Source organism: Gadus macrocephalus, chromosome 7 (assembly GCF_031168955.1).
Source record: "Gadus macrocephalus chromosome 7, ASM3116895v1".
NCBI lineage: Eukaryota > Metazoa > Chordata > Actinopteri > Gadiformes > Gadidae > Gadus > Gadus macrocephalus.
This window is the reverse complement of record NC_082388.1, coordinates 16,488,077-16,500,576: the sequence shown is the minus strand read 5'-3', so window position 1 is coordinate 16,500,576 and position 12,500 is coordinate 16,488,077. Positions and strand designations below refer to the sequence as shown.

General features: G+C 45.3%; 1 protein-coding gene across 2 annotated transcripts in view; it reads left to right on the top strand.

The window, feature by feature from the left end:
- Positions 1 to 5,103: 5,103 nt before the first annotated feature.
- Positions 5,104 to 12,500, top strand: part of gria4b (glutamate receptor, ionotropic, AMPA 4b) — a 68,743-nt gene continuing 61,346 nt past the window's right edge. The window contains exons 1-2 of one of the 2 annotated variants that reach the window (XM_060056989.1): positions 5,104 to 5,488; positions 8,028 to 8,186. In XM_060056989.1, coding sequence (XP_059912972.1) covers positions 5,401 to 5,488; positions 8,028 to 8,186 — 247 coding nt within the window. In that variant the 5' untranslated portion in view covers positions 5,104 to 5,400. The remainder of the gene's footprint in view (positions 5,489 to 8,027; positions 8,187 to 12,500) is intronic. The other variant, XM_060056988.1, reaches the window with a different exon arrangement.

Here is a 12,500-nt window from a genome sequence, read left to right as displayed (position 1 = left end):
ACAGAATATGTTACTGAGAGAAATACAAAAACTGTGTACCAGAATGTGTTACTGAAAAATACACAAACAGTGTAAGATAATTAGTTAGAGAGAAAAATTGAAAGCTTTTCCTTTCTATCAATCTATTGATAAGATATACCCTAAACCCTAGGAGTTAGTATCCATGTGCGATAATCAGTATAGGACAAGGCTCTCAGCTTAGGACAAAACATACCCTTTTTTCAGGTGGCTGTCCATGTGAACTTCATAGTAAAATTAAATTAAATAATAAAGAGACCAAAACAAATAGCTACCCTGACTGTGACGGTCAAACCGTAACCACATTTCACAGTGCCTTTTCTCCTGGAAAATTATAGTATTATATCTGCTTTTAGTGTGTCTTGGCAGCAGAAAATCCTTTCAGACTGATAATTGTCTTGACAGCCAGAATATGGAGAGATAAAAAGAACAGCAGGCAACAGATCTTCTCCTTTTAACCGCAATCACAAAGAAAATGTAATTAGATTTATGGCTTCAAGTGTCGATTTGAATTATTTTGTCAACCTCAAATTGGATAAAGTGAACTCCAATAGAGAAGGTGTACACTTCATTTTTCAAGTACAGTCAATGCTGTCCAGCTGTAGTAGAGCAAGACAGTGCTTTACATTATTTTCCCTTTATTAATGCTTTATAATACTTTACTGATAAAACACATTGTCACCCAGTCTCAGAGAGACACAATCTGTGGGGCCGGGGTTTCCCCAACATTTCTTTAACAAGTGCTAACGCTCACGATCAACCCTAAGGGCTTAAGGAGAAAAAATACCCGCAGAGCTCCTCCATCTGGCTTAATCCAGAGTAGTGGCAGAGATCCAATACATCCACACACACATATACACAGGTGTACATGCAAACAGGCATACTCCCACACAAACACATAGAAACACACACATAAACATACACACATGTATACACATACCTGCATGTACAGTGTACACACACACACACATGCTCATGTACACATCCATACACACACATAAATATGGACACGCACACAGGTATGTGCACTAAAACACACACACACCCACACACACAAACACACATACCCACACAAACATAAAGACACACACACATACATAAACACAAACAAACACACACACAAACACACACACACACACAACCAAACATGTTTGGACACCCTTACACACATACAGAAACACACACAGATACACAAAACCACACCAACGTCCTCTTTCACAAAGTCCTTCAAATCGAGCGCTTCCCATATTTCCTTCATTAGGTAGTGAGACTTCAGGGCTGGAATGCCAACAGATGGGATAGAGAGGGATCTAGACGTTGTTGAGAATCACAGAGCTCCGGCTTCAGCTTCCGCTGTGCTTCCGCGCGCCTCTCTCCCGCTACGTGTCTGCAGCCATGACAAGCCGTGACAGCAGCGGATGTATTGTCACACGCGGGGGCCTCCCCTGCAATCCAATCCCAGACACCCCGGCATAATGATGTGTCACCCCGAGTGTAGCCATCGCAAGAGATGTTTTACGTTTTTGTGCAAAAAGAAGAAGAAAAAGAACAGAACGCTGACATGAATTCTCCAGGTGTTTTACGGTGGCTGTTGTCGTTGCCTGCAATGGATGTATTAAAGGGAGCAACATATATTGAATATTGCATTAGGAAAACTGTCAGCCCGAGTGATGCAAACATCTGACATACATCACAGCCATGCCTCCTCTAGTCTTGTATGACTTTACCTTGTCCGGGGCAAGCGCTGCTGCAATCAATGGTGTGCTCGGATGGGGGGGGGGGGGGGGTTGGGATGGGCGTGTGTGTGTGCGTATGGGATGTATTATGCGTGGAGGATACGGCGGTACTTTATATGTTAACGTTCAGATTGATGAGTGTGTGTGAGTGTGTGTGTGTGCGTGTGTGTGTGTGAAGTGGGAAGGCAGGGTGACTATCAAGCGTGGCATGGCTGTCCAATGGAAATGACCTGGGCCTGCGGGCCTGGGGGGGGCGTGTGGTTCTTAAAGAGGAAGACGGACGCTCCGCATGAGGCTGCTCCTCAGCAGAAGGTCCCTGCGTGTCGTTCCCTCGGCGGGCACCTGATGCATATTGATTCATCGATTTATCAATCTCACCCGTGTGTCTGATGATTTCCTCCACTTGCTCCTCCTGTTTGGTGGGTCAGAAGGCGGGCGGGGGTTGGCTCACAAACACACTCTGATCCCTTATGCCGCTTTTCCACCGCACATGTAGCTCGACTCGACTCGACTCGACTCGACACGACTCGACACGACTCGACACGACTCGACACGGTAGCAGCACGGGTCGTTTTCCACCGCAAATAGTACCTCCTGGACGTGGGCGGGGTCGGCTGCACGAAAGGGCTGTGACGTATTTTTGTACGCGACGCAAACAACACCTACGCAACCCACACATGGACAGAACCCACATAACAACAATGGAGGACATCGATAACATTACTATTATTAGCTGGCATGTTGAAGAAGTTGAAGAAGTGGAATATGTTGGCTGCGCCGCTGCTATGGCTTTTACCAGCATGGTTGCCATGTCGCTCTCGTGACTTCGTCACACTCTCTGGCCAATCAGTGGCCGGCCGTCTGCCGACGTCACCTTTTAGCATCGGCTCAGCTCACTTGGAACCTAGAGCGAGGCGGTACTAAAAAAAGCAGCCACTTCAGGTCCCAGATACCATGTTTTCGTGGTGGAAACGCAAAAAATGCGAGCTGAGTCGAGTCGAGTCGAGTCGTGTCGAGCTGGTACCATGCAGTGGAAAAGCGGCATTAGACACATGCCTTTTTGCTTTGCTGAATTGGTATTGAAAGTAGATTGCTTATGAGGTAACTCTGCTTACCTTTTGTTTGTAGGTAGTGTTTACAGCTGCTATTCAGCTGTGACCCTTATTGCGTGCCAAAGTACGCTTTTCTTTATCTAGGACACATCATTTCAAAACATTGCCACTTTCTACAGAATGTGAACAGCCTCGACATGTGTCATGTGTATATTATATTGAAAGAAAAAAAAGAAAGAAAAAAAAAAAGCGAAAAAAACAAACCTTGGTTAGGTCGTTTCAGGAATAAAAAACAAATTAATGTCTTGAATCCGAGCACAGACCCTTCAATAAATATATTTTATATTTTCTTATTCACTCGCTATATGGCCACTTCGAATTCTAACATTCAACGGAATATCGACATTTCCACATTCTCCATTTGTTCTCCATTTTCTCTCCAGCAGTGAGTTGCTCATCTGGGCTGGCTCAATATGAATAATCATGGTGATCTAATTAGCTTCTTAGCTGTTACTTTCCCCACCAGCTTAATTAATATCCCCAAAACAATTCTAAGAAAAATAAATGCATCACACATCAAACATCCCACCACACATGTAGATGTTTCTTCTTCTTTTTTTTTTTGCACTAAGTTCTGCCGCGGTGTGTGAAACATTTCAAGGAGTTCTTGAAACTGTTTGTTTTGCACTCTACAGAGATGGCGTCATCCAGCCGGGTAAATAAAACCAGCTTGTTTCAGCAACACTGTGCAGGGGCAGCATTAGCGGCAGTCGTGGTGCTGAAACATGCGTAGTTGTTGTTCACTAGCATTCAGCACCACGGACAGCTCCCATCTCCACTGACTCTCACACTCCTACAGCTCTCCAGGTTCTCACTCTTTTTATTATTTTCCAGGTATTTTCTGTTCTTGTTGAGCTTTGTATTTCACTATATGAACGGTTAGCAGTGGCCACCTCCATTAAATGAGAGGCATAATTGACAAACTCTTGTTTATAATCAATGACATCTGTGAACCGATTCGAGTGAGGCGGATTATAAATCATGATGTAAAAGCAGTCGACGTAAAAAAGTCACAAGTTTTTGACAGCCAGGCCTCTGATAGTTCACACATTAGCTAACGCTGTCGGTTTAAATAGGCATGACCATTGCTACTATTGGCAAAATAAACATTAAGACGAAAGCTTACAAATGTGTTCAGTAAAGTTAAGTCGATCTTACTTCTGGGATGGATATTTCTGGATACGTATATTTCAAAAACCTTACAAGCTGGCCACGCATTTGACCGACTACGTTGCAACAGTTAGTTTGAACATAGCCCACATGAACGTGAGATATGTCGCTTAACTTTTAGCCCGGATACAGTCAATTTTGATATTTTGTCATAAATGACTGGAAAACCACTATTAATAATACGCAGATTTTCCAAGGCGTGTTGCAACCCAGTATTTGCAGCCTTGTTATGCTTTTCATGTGGAAAGTTTAATGGGACATTCCCATCTGCACTACCTGATATGTCCGTTGTGTTCAGGTCAAGAGACTATTTAAACATATTGCATCAAATTGGCAATTGCAATTGAAAATATAAGCATTTCAACATATGTTTGGTAATGGGTACTCTGTAAAAAATACAATACGTACAGCTTATGAAAACAAATTAGTGATCACAACCAGGAGTTACTCGACTGGGGGTTTTGCGGCTCCCAAAGGCGTTCATGACCGCCCCTCCGACACGTTCGATCTCACGGATATTGACTTTTATTTTTATTTTGATAGAGAAGGTAACCGACCAAACGTTGTTTACTTAAAATGTATCAAAACCAAACAAAGAGTAGACTCCCTTGATGGATGTGAGATATAGCAGTATACACACATCAGAGGAGTAAAACGTAAGCAACTCAACTTGAAGCATCCAATTATTCAACTACTTTAAAAAGCTCCTCCCAGGAGACACCGCGCTAAACGTTCAGCTGCTGTTGCTGGGCTGCGCTCCCAATTCCAGCCATATCGCAGAAGAACGACACACATCAGACAAGAATGTTCAAATGCCATTTGAAGTGTCGTGTGCCATTGCATTACATCGTAAGTGGCACTGTAAAGAGGGGCCAGCGACACCACATTCCGCCCACTGTCAGAGGTCCCAGTGCGGCTAACATGCTAAAGCACGTGGCGCCGTCTGATACAAAAAGGACCGTAATGTCCTGTTCAAAACTAAAGGTGACTGTCATCCGCGGTGTGGCTCACAGTCAGAGAAAATGATGGGCAGAAGAGGAGGTTGCAACTCTTTGCCGGGGTGGGGGAAACGAAACACAGGAACATGGGTCGAGAAAGAGGCGCATGTGTAGTAATATTCCTTCCCTCTCCATTCAGTAGTGCCCCCTCCCATCCTGTGCACTGTGGAGCATTTCTAGTGCCGGACCACCAAGTACCCGGGAAGCAGCGTGATCGGGCCACTGCGGGGGAAAATAAATCTTTTTTTTTTCAACCCAGACATGGATTGTTAAATGTGTTCTATCTCGATTTTATTTTTTTATCTTGTGTTTTTGCCCGGTTTTTAACCTGCTCAATGTCTCTCATCAGTTTTTAACCTAAACAAAATGAGGATTTCTAGTGATCAGTTTCTATTGATATTCTCGGGCTTATGGGGACTGACAATGGGTGCTTTCCCAAGCAGCGTTCAGATAGGTAAGTGTCATTCTGCCAAATAAAACTGATGCACATGTATGACAATTGTTTGTTGAAACGCTCTGTCCTCAGCGTTGGTCTTTTTTTGTGGTCACATCAGACCTCGGGACCACTCAAAGTGAGCAATGTAGAAGTGAAAAAAAACGAAACCCTCATAAAATACATCTTCTTTATTCCTAGTTAAAACATGTACGCGTGTATTCCGTTGGCACTGTGTGTTTTGCGCCGTGCACATGCAAGGAGACTACGCTTGTTGGCGTAAGGCGATAATATTCCAGCATGCACGGAGAATGTTTGAAAGCGCCACTGCAGCAAGACCAGAGCTCCGTGCAGAGGGAGCAATCCGATGTGGGGCTGTCTGGAGAGAAAAAAAAAGTGTGTAGTCGGAATGCACAGTGGATGTAGGGACTGTTTGGCTGTCATAGACCGTATCCCATCCGCACTACCGCTTGAATAAATGCACCAAAACCCCGCGTCTTAAAGCCACCGTCCCGGGGCTCGCTATGTAATGCACAGTTCAAACAGTAGTATATGTCATTATTCTTTCTTTTTTTTTTTTTACCAATTTTGTAGGGCTGCCTACCATGGGGTAAAATGCGGATGAATTGTGGCGTTTGCTCCACTGACGGATAGGCGATTGATTTGTAGTGAAGTTGATGCCCGTCATAACGAATTAAGCTGATAAGGTTGAAGGGATACAGCAGGGGGAAAGCCCACCTCCACCACCACCTCTGTTGTTGCTGCTTAACGTGTACACTTATTTAAAACAAGAAGGCAGAATCCCTCTGTTATTCAAGAAATTGCTCAGTTTGTTAAAATTACCAATTTCTGTGAGTGTTGAATCTAAAAGTATTAATAACTAGTTTTGATGACACCATGGTTTTCATAATTATATATACATTGGCATGGGAGACTAATACCATTCCTTCCTGCAGCATGATTGGCCACTACATCAAGTGTCGTCTCATTTCCTCTTTCCATTACATCACTTCACCATTACTTAACCATACATTTACACAGGAAAAAAAAGCATTCAAGCAAGATGAAATAGGATAACTGAACTGGTGAACTGTAGACCTACACTGGCAACAGTAAAGATAAGATACGGTCACTGAAACTAGTTTCCTAAAAAAGCAAATTTGGTCATAATCATAGATAAAAATGAAAACTCCCCACACAAGGGATTCTCTCCCGAGAGGCCAGAGGTCTCTGAATACATATTTGACCTGTGATTATGATTGGCCTGAGAGTCATCTTTTGGACAATGGGGTAGGACGTTGCGTGATTTTGAGCGATTCATCTATTGAGCGATGTCAGCATCACACAAGAAGACACCAAGCCCTGAGTAGATGCTCTTTCTCAACCTTGCCTGTCGAGACTCCCTAACGCCTACCTTGGTAGATCTGTTCTTAAGCTGTCCTGGCCTTGATCTGTAGCGTACTGGAGCTTCACATAAAACACCTTGAACATGTACAGTAAATGTCTGACTCTGTGCTTTACTATCCCAATTAGTGAGCGTTTCCAATTGCTTTTTTTTTTTTTGCTCAGAACATCCAAAAGCCAGGAACTGTTTCTTTCTCTCTGTATAATCTAATCAGAAGTTCAATATAACCATATACAATATAATATAAAAAGAGACAATATAAAAGAGCCATTGGTGGGTGGGGGTGGGGGTGGGGGTGGGTGGTTGTTCTATTTCCACTGACGTAGAACCGTTTGGTTAAGATTACTCTGCATAAACTGGCATAAGCCCTGCAAGGTATAAGATAAATCGGGCGGAGGGGGGGGGGGGGGGGGCTGTCTTGTGACGTAGATAGAGACTTCTCTGGCTCTGCTTGGCTGCTTTAATGAACGGGACCCATGCTGCACAGGATTATTTTTCCGTTGCCCAGGGTCATTTTTCTGGGAGGATGAGAAAGATTGCTTCCAAGGTTAAGTCGTTCCTCTACCAGCCTTTTTACTTACTGTAAATACAGCTGTCGAGAGTTTTGTTTTACTAAACATTATGCTGTGTTTCAGCGGCGCAGATTGTGCCTTATTTCACACACTCTCTTGGAACACCTCCAACGCGGGGACATCAGCCTAGACTGTTAGCAATGTCAACATTTGTAAGCGCAGCATGTGCCAATTCTCATTACGTGCGGTGTCAGTGTTGTTCCCCTCTGTGTGTATACATCTATTTACCATTGGTGTTTTCACTAGGTCTGGTGGACTATTTACCTTATCTCCTCATTTAGCAGACATTTGCATCCAACTCAGGTTCCAGGGAATTGAGATACAGGACATGAAGTAGCAGGTAAGGGCGGGTTAGGCATCTTATCAAGGGATCACCGGCATATGGCCTGCAGGTAGACTGCAGACACTGAGGATCAAACGCTGTACCTTTCGCAGTGGACATGTTGGAACCCCTGAACCATCTCTCTCTCTCTCTCTCTCTCTCTCTCTCTCTCTCTCTCTCTCTCTCTCTCTCTCTCTCTCTCTCTCTCTCTCTCTCTCTCTCTCTCTCTCTCTCTCTCTCTCTCTCTCTCTCTCTCTGCAGGGGGGCTGTTCATCCGGAACACGGATCAGGAGTACACAGCCTTCCGGCTGGCCATCTTCCTCCACAACACCAGCCCCAACGCCTCGGAAGCCCCCTTCAACCTGGTGCCTCATGTGGACAACATCGAGACGGCCAACAGCTTTGCCGTCACCAACGCCTGTGAGTCCATACCTTACGCCTATCCCCCTCTCTGTCTGCCTCTGGGTCTCTCTGTCTTATCTCTTATGGTTCCTGGTGTGCTTTGCTGGACTTTGGCAGGTGATGAATGGTGGTGATTTTTTTTGTTGCATTAAGCGATAGAAATGTGGAGTGTGTGTCTAAAAGGAGAGCTGCCTCTAGCTGCCCTGTAGGAAAAACACGCTGGCATTGTTCAGCCATCGCTGGCTTTTATTCATGAGATGGTATGATTTTTTTTCACAACCCTTTGACAGAATTGACATGTGACGAAAGGGGCGACAATACACCCTTTTTTTCACACGTCTTGTGTGTCAAGCATGTCCGTCAGGAAATCATCCACAACAGATTGTGTTGTATGCATGCGTTTGTGAATGTTTATCTGACACGCATGATATGCAAGAATGATGGATGACGCGGACGCATTCAGCCAACTCAGCGCTAGAAATGGTGTTCATTTGTGCATAGAGCTCTTAGGAGCTGTGCACAGGGCAGACCGTTTGGATCAACCGCTACATGTCTCGTGGGAGGCCCCTGATGGGACAGGAGCTTCCACAGTGCTGGTAGATTTTTTAACTGAACGTGTTCGAGTAATAACCACCAATTACTCCCTGGTAGCTTCACAACCAGGACTAGAAACCATGTGACTTATACAAACCACCTTATCTCGCATGCTCACTCTCCCTCTCTCTCTCTCTCTCTCTCCCTCTCTCTCTCTCTCTCTCTCTCTCTCTCTCTCTCTCTCTAGGTCTCTCTTCTTCTGTCCTTTCGCTCTCACTGTTCCTCAAAAGTCAATACAGACAACCAGCCACGTGTACTATCTATAATGTGATCTGTTGCTGGAAAATCAATGCAGAGACTGAAGGGCTGTTTATTTTTTAAAATGGGAGTGTGTGGGATAGGTCCGACAGCACGTTCAGCTGTCCGTGTGGGAGTGGGTGCGCACATGTGTGTGTGTGTGTGTGTGTGTGTGTGTCTGCATCCGGTTGCGGGATACCCATAGACGGTTCTTAGATCTTTCTCGAATTTGCATTTCCTACTATCCAAGACAGCAAGTTGCTTCATGGAAGTTGCGGCAGGAAATAAGATGAGGGGTTTATCCTGATGCGTGGTCAAGAGACCAAAATGAATGTCCCTGATGGCCTGTTTTGACGTCTGTTTTAATGTACACATGCTGTATATGCAGCATGCAGCCCCCGTCCTAGCCCCTCCCACTCGCAGGGACAGGAAGGGAGCCTGCGACCCATTGATCGTCAGGGGCTGAAATCAGATCAAAATTGCACTGAACCAATCAATGGCCATGATGGCTTTAGGGCGAGCGAGGGATCTGAGAATGAAACCCAGCTGATCTTAAATCCCCCCCCACAGCACAATCACACTGGAGGTTAGTTACCATGCCGAGATATAGGGCCTGTTCATTGCGACGTCACTTCCCAATGACTCATAGGAACATTTGAATTACTAAAGTTATTGTTATTGTAGTTATTGTGTTGGTAGTAATGCATTTTTGGTCATTGTTTAGTAATTCCTCGTGAAAATATTTGTCATTACGGGAAGACATTGTTGTGTTTGGAATGCCAGGCGTGGCGTAACAACGTTTTCATTAGCCGAGGTCATGGTATATTAACGTTGGTATAGGTTTTTTTACAGAACCACAACCCCTGAGAAAATGTGGTATCACCAACAAAAAAATCCCATGATGCATTGGGATGCATGATGTACAAGCCCTATAGGATCCATTAGGCGCCGGGCCGGCTGAGGGTGCAATGTAATAATGGAATGAATCAAGCACTCACAGCGACTGTCTAGTGGCCGTCGAATGGGGGGACAAATATTGTTGACTGATTCCATCCGCCCTGCCCCCAGACCAGGGTACAAACATCGGGACCCCAGAATCTGCAGCAATACGCACCTTGGCCCACGTTCCTGCTGGTGTTTTATGTATAAAGCACAGGCCTCCCTGTCCCCTTGTTCTCCAGTGGGCGAATGAGCTGCTGGACAGAGCCTGGCTGATAATGACAGAGGGAGGGGTGCCTCTGGGAGACAAGTCATTTGGCTGCCGGCGGGGGCCCTGTTATGGCCGCTGGGAGCGCTTCAACTCTTTGTCATCGGAGAGACATCTGCCAGTTGGTGGGCCCAGGGGACATCCAGGGAATCCAAACATATCGTTGTCATTACTGTTAATTGTCTGGGCTGGCACAAGGTGGCTGGGTGAAGTGGGACATGTTTCGGCGGGTGTTTCAGTGTGCCATGTGGACACCACTAAGTCTTCAACAGGATGATTTGTGTGTGTGTGTGTTGTTTGCCCTTGAATCTCGAGGAGAAGGCGAAATGGTTGTGGTTTTATATCGTCTTGTCCGGCCGGAAAGTTGTTAAGGTGTGTGTTTGTGTTTGTGTTTGTGGCATATCTGTATGTGTGTAGATGTGGACAGGCCGAAGTGACGGAGAGCGATAGAACGGTTGCTGGACTGTCAGCGGATCAGTGTACACTTTAATGCAAGGCGTTTTCATGGAATTTAATTGTCTGGTTTATAAGTTGCTGAAGTATTCTTGGATAGTCTTACTGGGCACCGCCTGCTTCCACCTGTCCATAGATGCCCGGGATGTTTATGCTGAATGGCATCATATGGGAGTATTGGTTGTTGGGTGCAAGGTAGCATGACAAATCATTTGTGTTTTGTTAATAACCTCGCCTATACTTATATGGGGACCAAGATTAAAAAACAATTGAGTTGAACTGTAATCACTTTGTAATTACCAAAGCACAAACACATTTAGCCTTAACAAGGCATAGTTTGAGCTACATACTTTTGAGCTCCACCAAAATAGCAGGGTCAGCGGTGTGATCTCATCTTGTTGAGGTATTAAACAAATTGCTAATCAATTAGCCTGATCCTAACACCAGTGGCTGCTTTGCCAGATTGATGCTTTTGGTTGTGAATGGGAACTGCATGTGTGTGTGGGGCTGGTAATTTGACTAATTACAATGAGCAGCTGTTACGGCAAGGCATTGCACTTATTGTGTCAATCAATGAACTTACTAGCCGTCAGTCAGGAGAACGCCAGGGTCCGCTCGCTCCAGAATGACCTTAATTAGTAAGAGGAAACTGCAAGGTGCCACGGTGCCATAATGGCATCTGGAAGTATTGGTAATCCATTCCTCATGACACAGGGCTTCCTTTTGTAACCAAAAACGTGTTTGTAACTCTAAGCGACTACAGAAAAATGGAACAAAACAATTAAGGCCTAAGTGACCCCTTAAAAATAATGAGCAGGTAGGAGCTGAGGCCCGCAGTGCAGCGTATGTGGCTCCTCATTTGTAGCGCCAGCCTTTTGTGCTTGAGATTCAAACACCCTTAACCAATACGAGACTATGTTGCCTCTCTCGCTCTCGCTCTCACTCTCTCTCGCTCTCCCTCCCCTCCCCCTTCTCGTTGTCAAGTGAGTGTGAGATGTCTGCACTACTCACCTCAGCTCTCTCAACCCTGGGTTGGGTTCCTCTCGACCAATAACAAGCAAGGACGGGTTTAATGATGGGGGAGGTGGCTTCTTCCACGAGTGGACGACTGAAAGAGGAAAATAACTTAACCTCCAATTGTTCACCTTCTGTCTGCCTCACAACTCTGCAACAACTGCAGCTGTTATTGACGGAGTGACATCATGATCTGTGATGGGTCACTCCCATTCATGCCTGTTTTAAGGGTCTCTCACACACACACACACACACACACACACACACACACACACACACACACACACACACACACACACACACACACACACATACAGAAAAACAACTGCTTTTATTTCCATATTTTGCTCATTAGCTGTTCCTACACTGTGCATATCTGACCTGGATATGTTAGTGTGATATGTTTCTGTGTGTGTGAAGCATGTGCATTTGTATGTGGCATCCCCAGTGTGCACCTGTGGCGTGTGTGTGTGTGTGTGTGTGTGTGTGTGTGTATTTACCTCTAATCTCTCTGTGCAGCGTGCTCCAGACCTCTTTAAGTCTATTATCTGCTGCCCCTCTAAGGCGCTCGGCTCATGGACTCCCGCCCTCTCTCCTCTCTCCTCTACTCCTGATGGAGCCGGTGATGCTTAGCGCAAACAGGCTGCCAGTGGGCAAACTCATTTGTTTGAAAAGACTGTGATGATGCGCCTGGTTTAAAGGAAGTGTGCACATGTGTACGTTTAGCTCCAAGAGCTTGCTTAATGGCATGCTGTAAGGAGGACAGAATAACAGGCTAATGTAGGCAGGCGTGTTGGAGGAGCGAGAGGATGAAAAGGTATCATCTG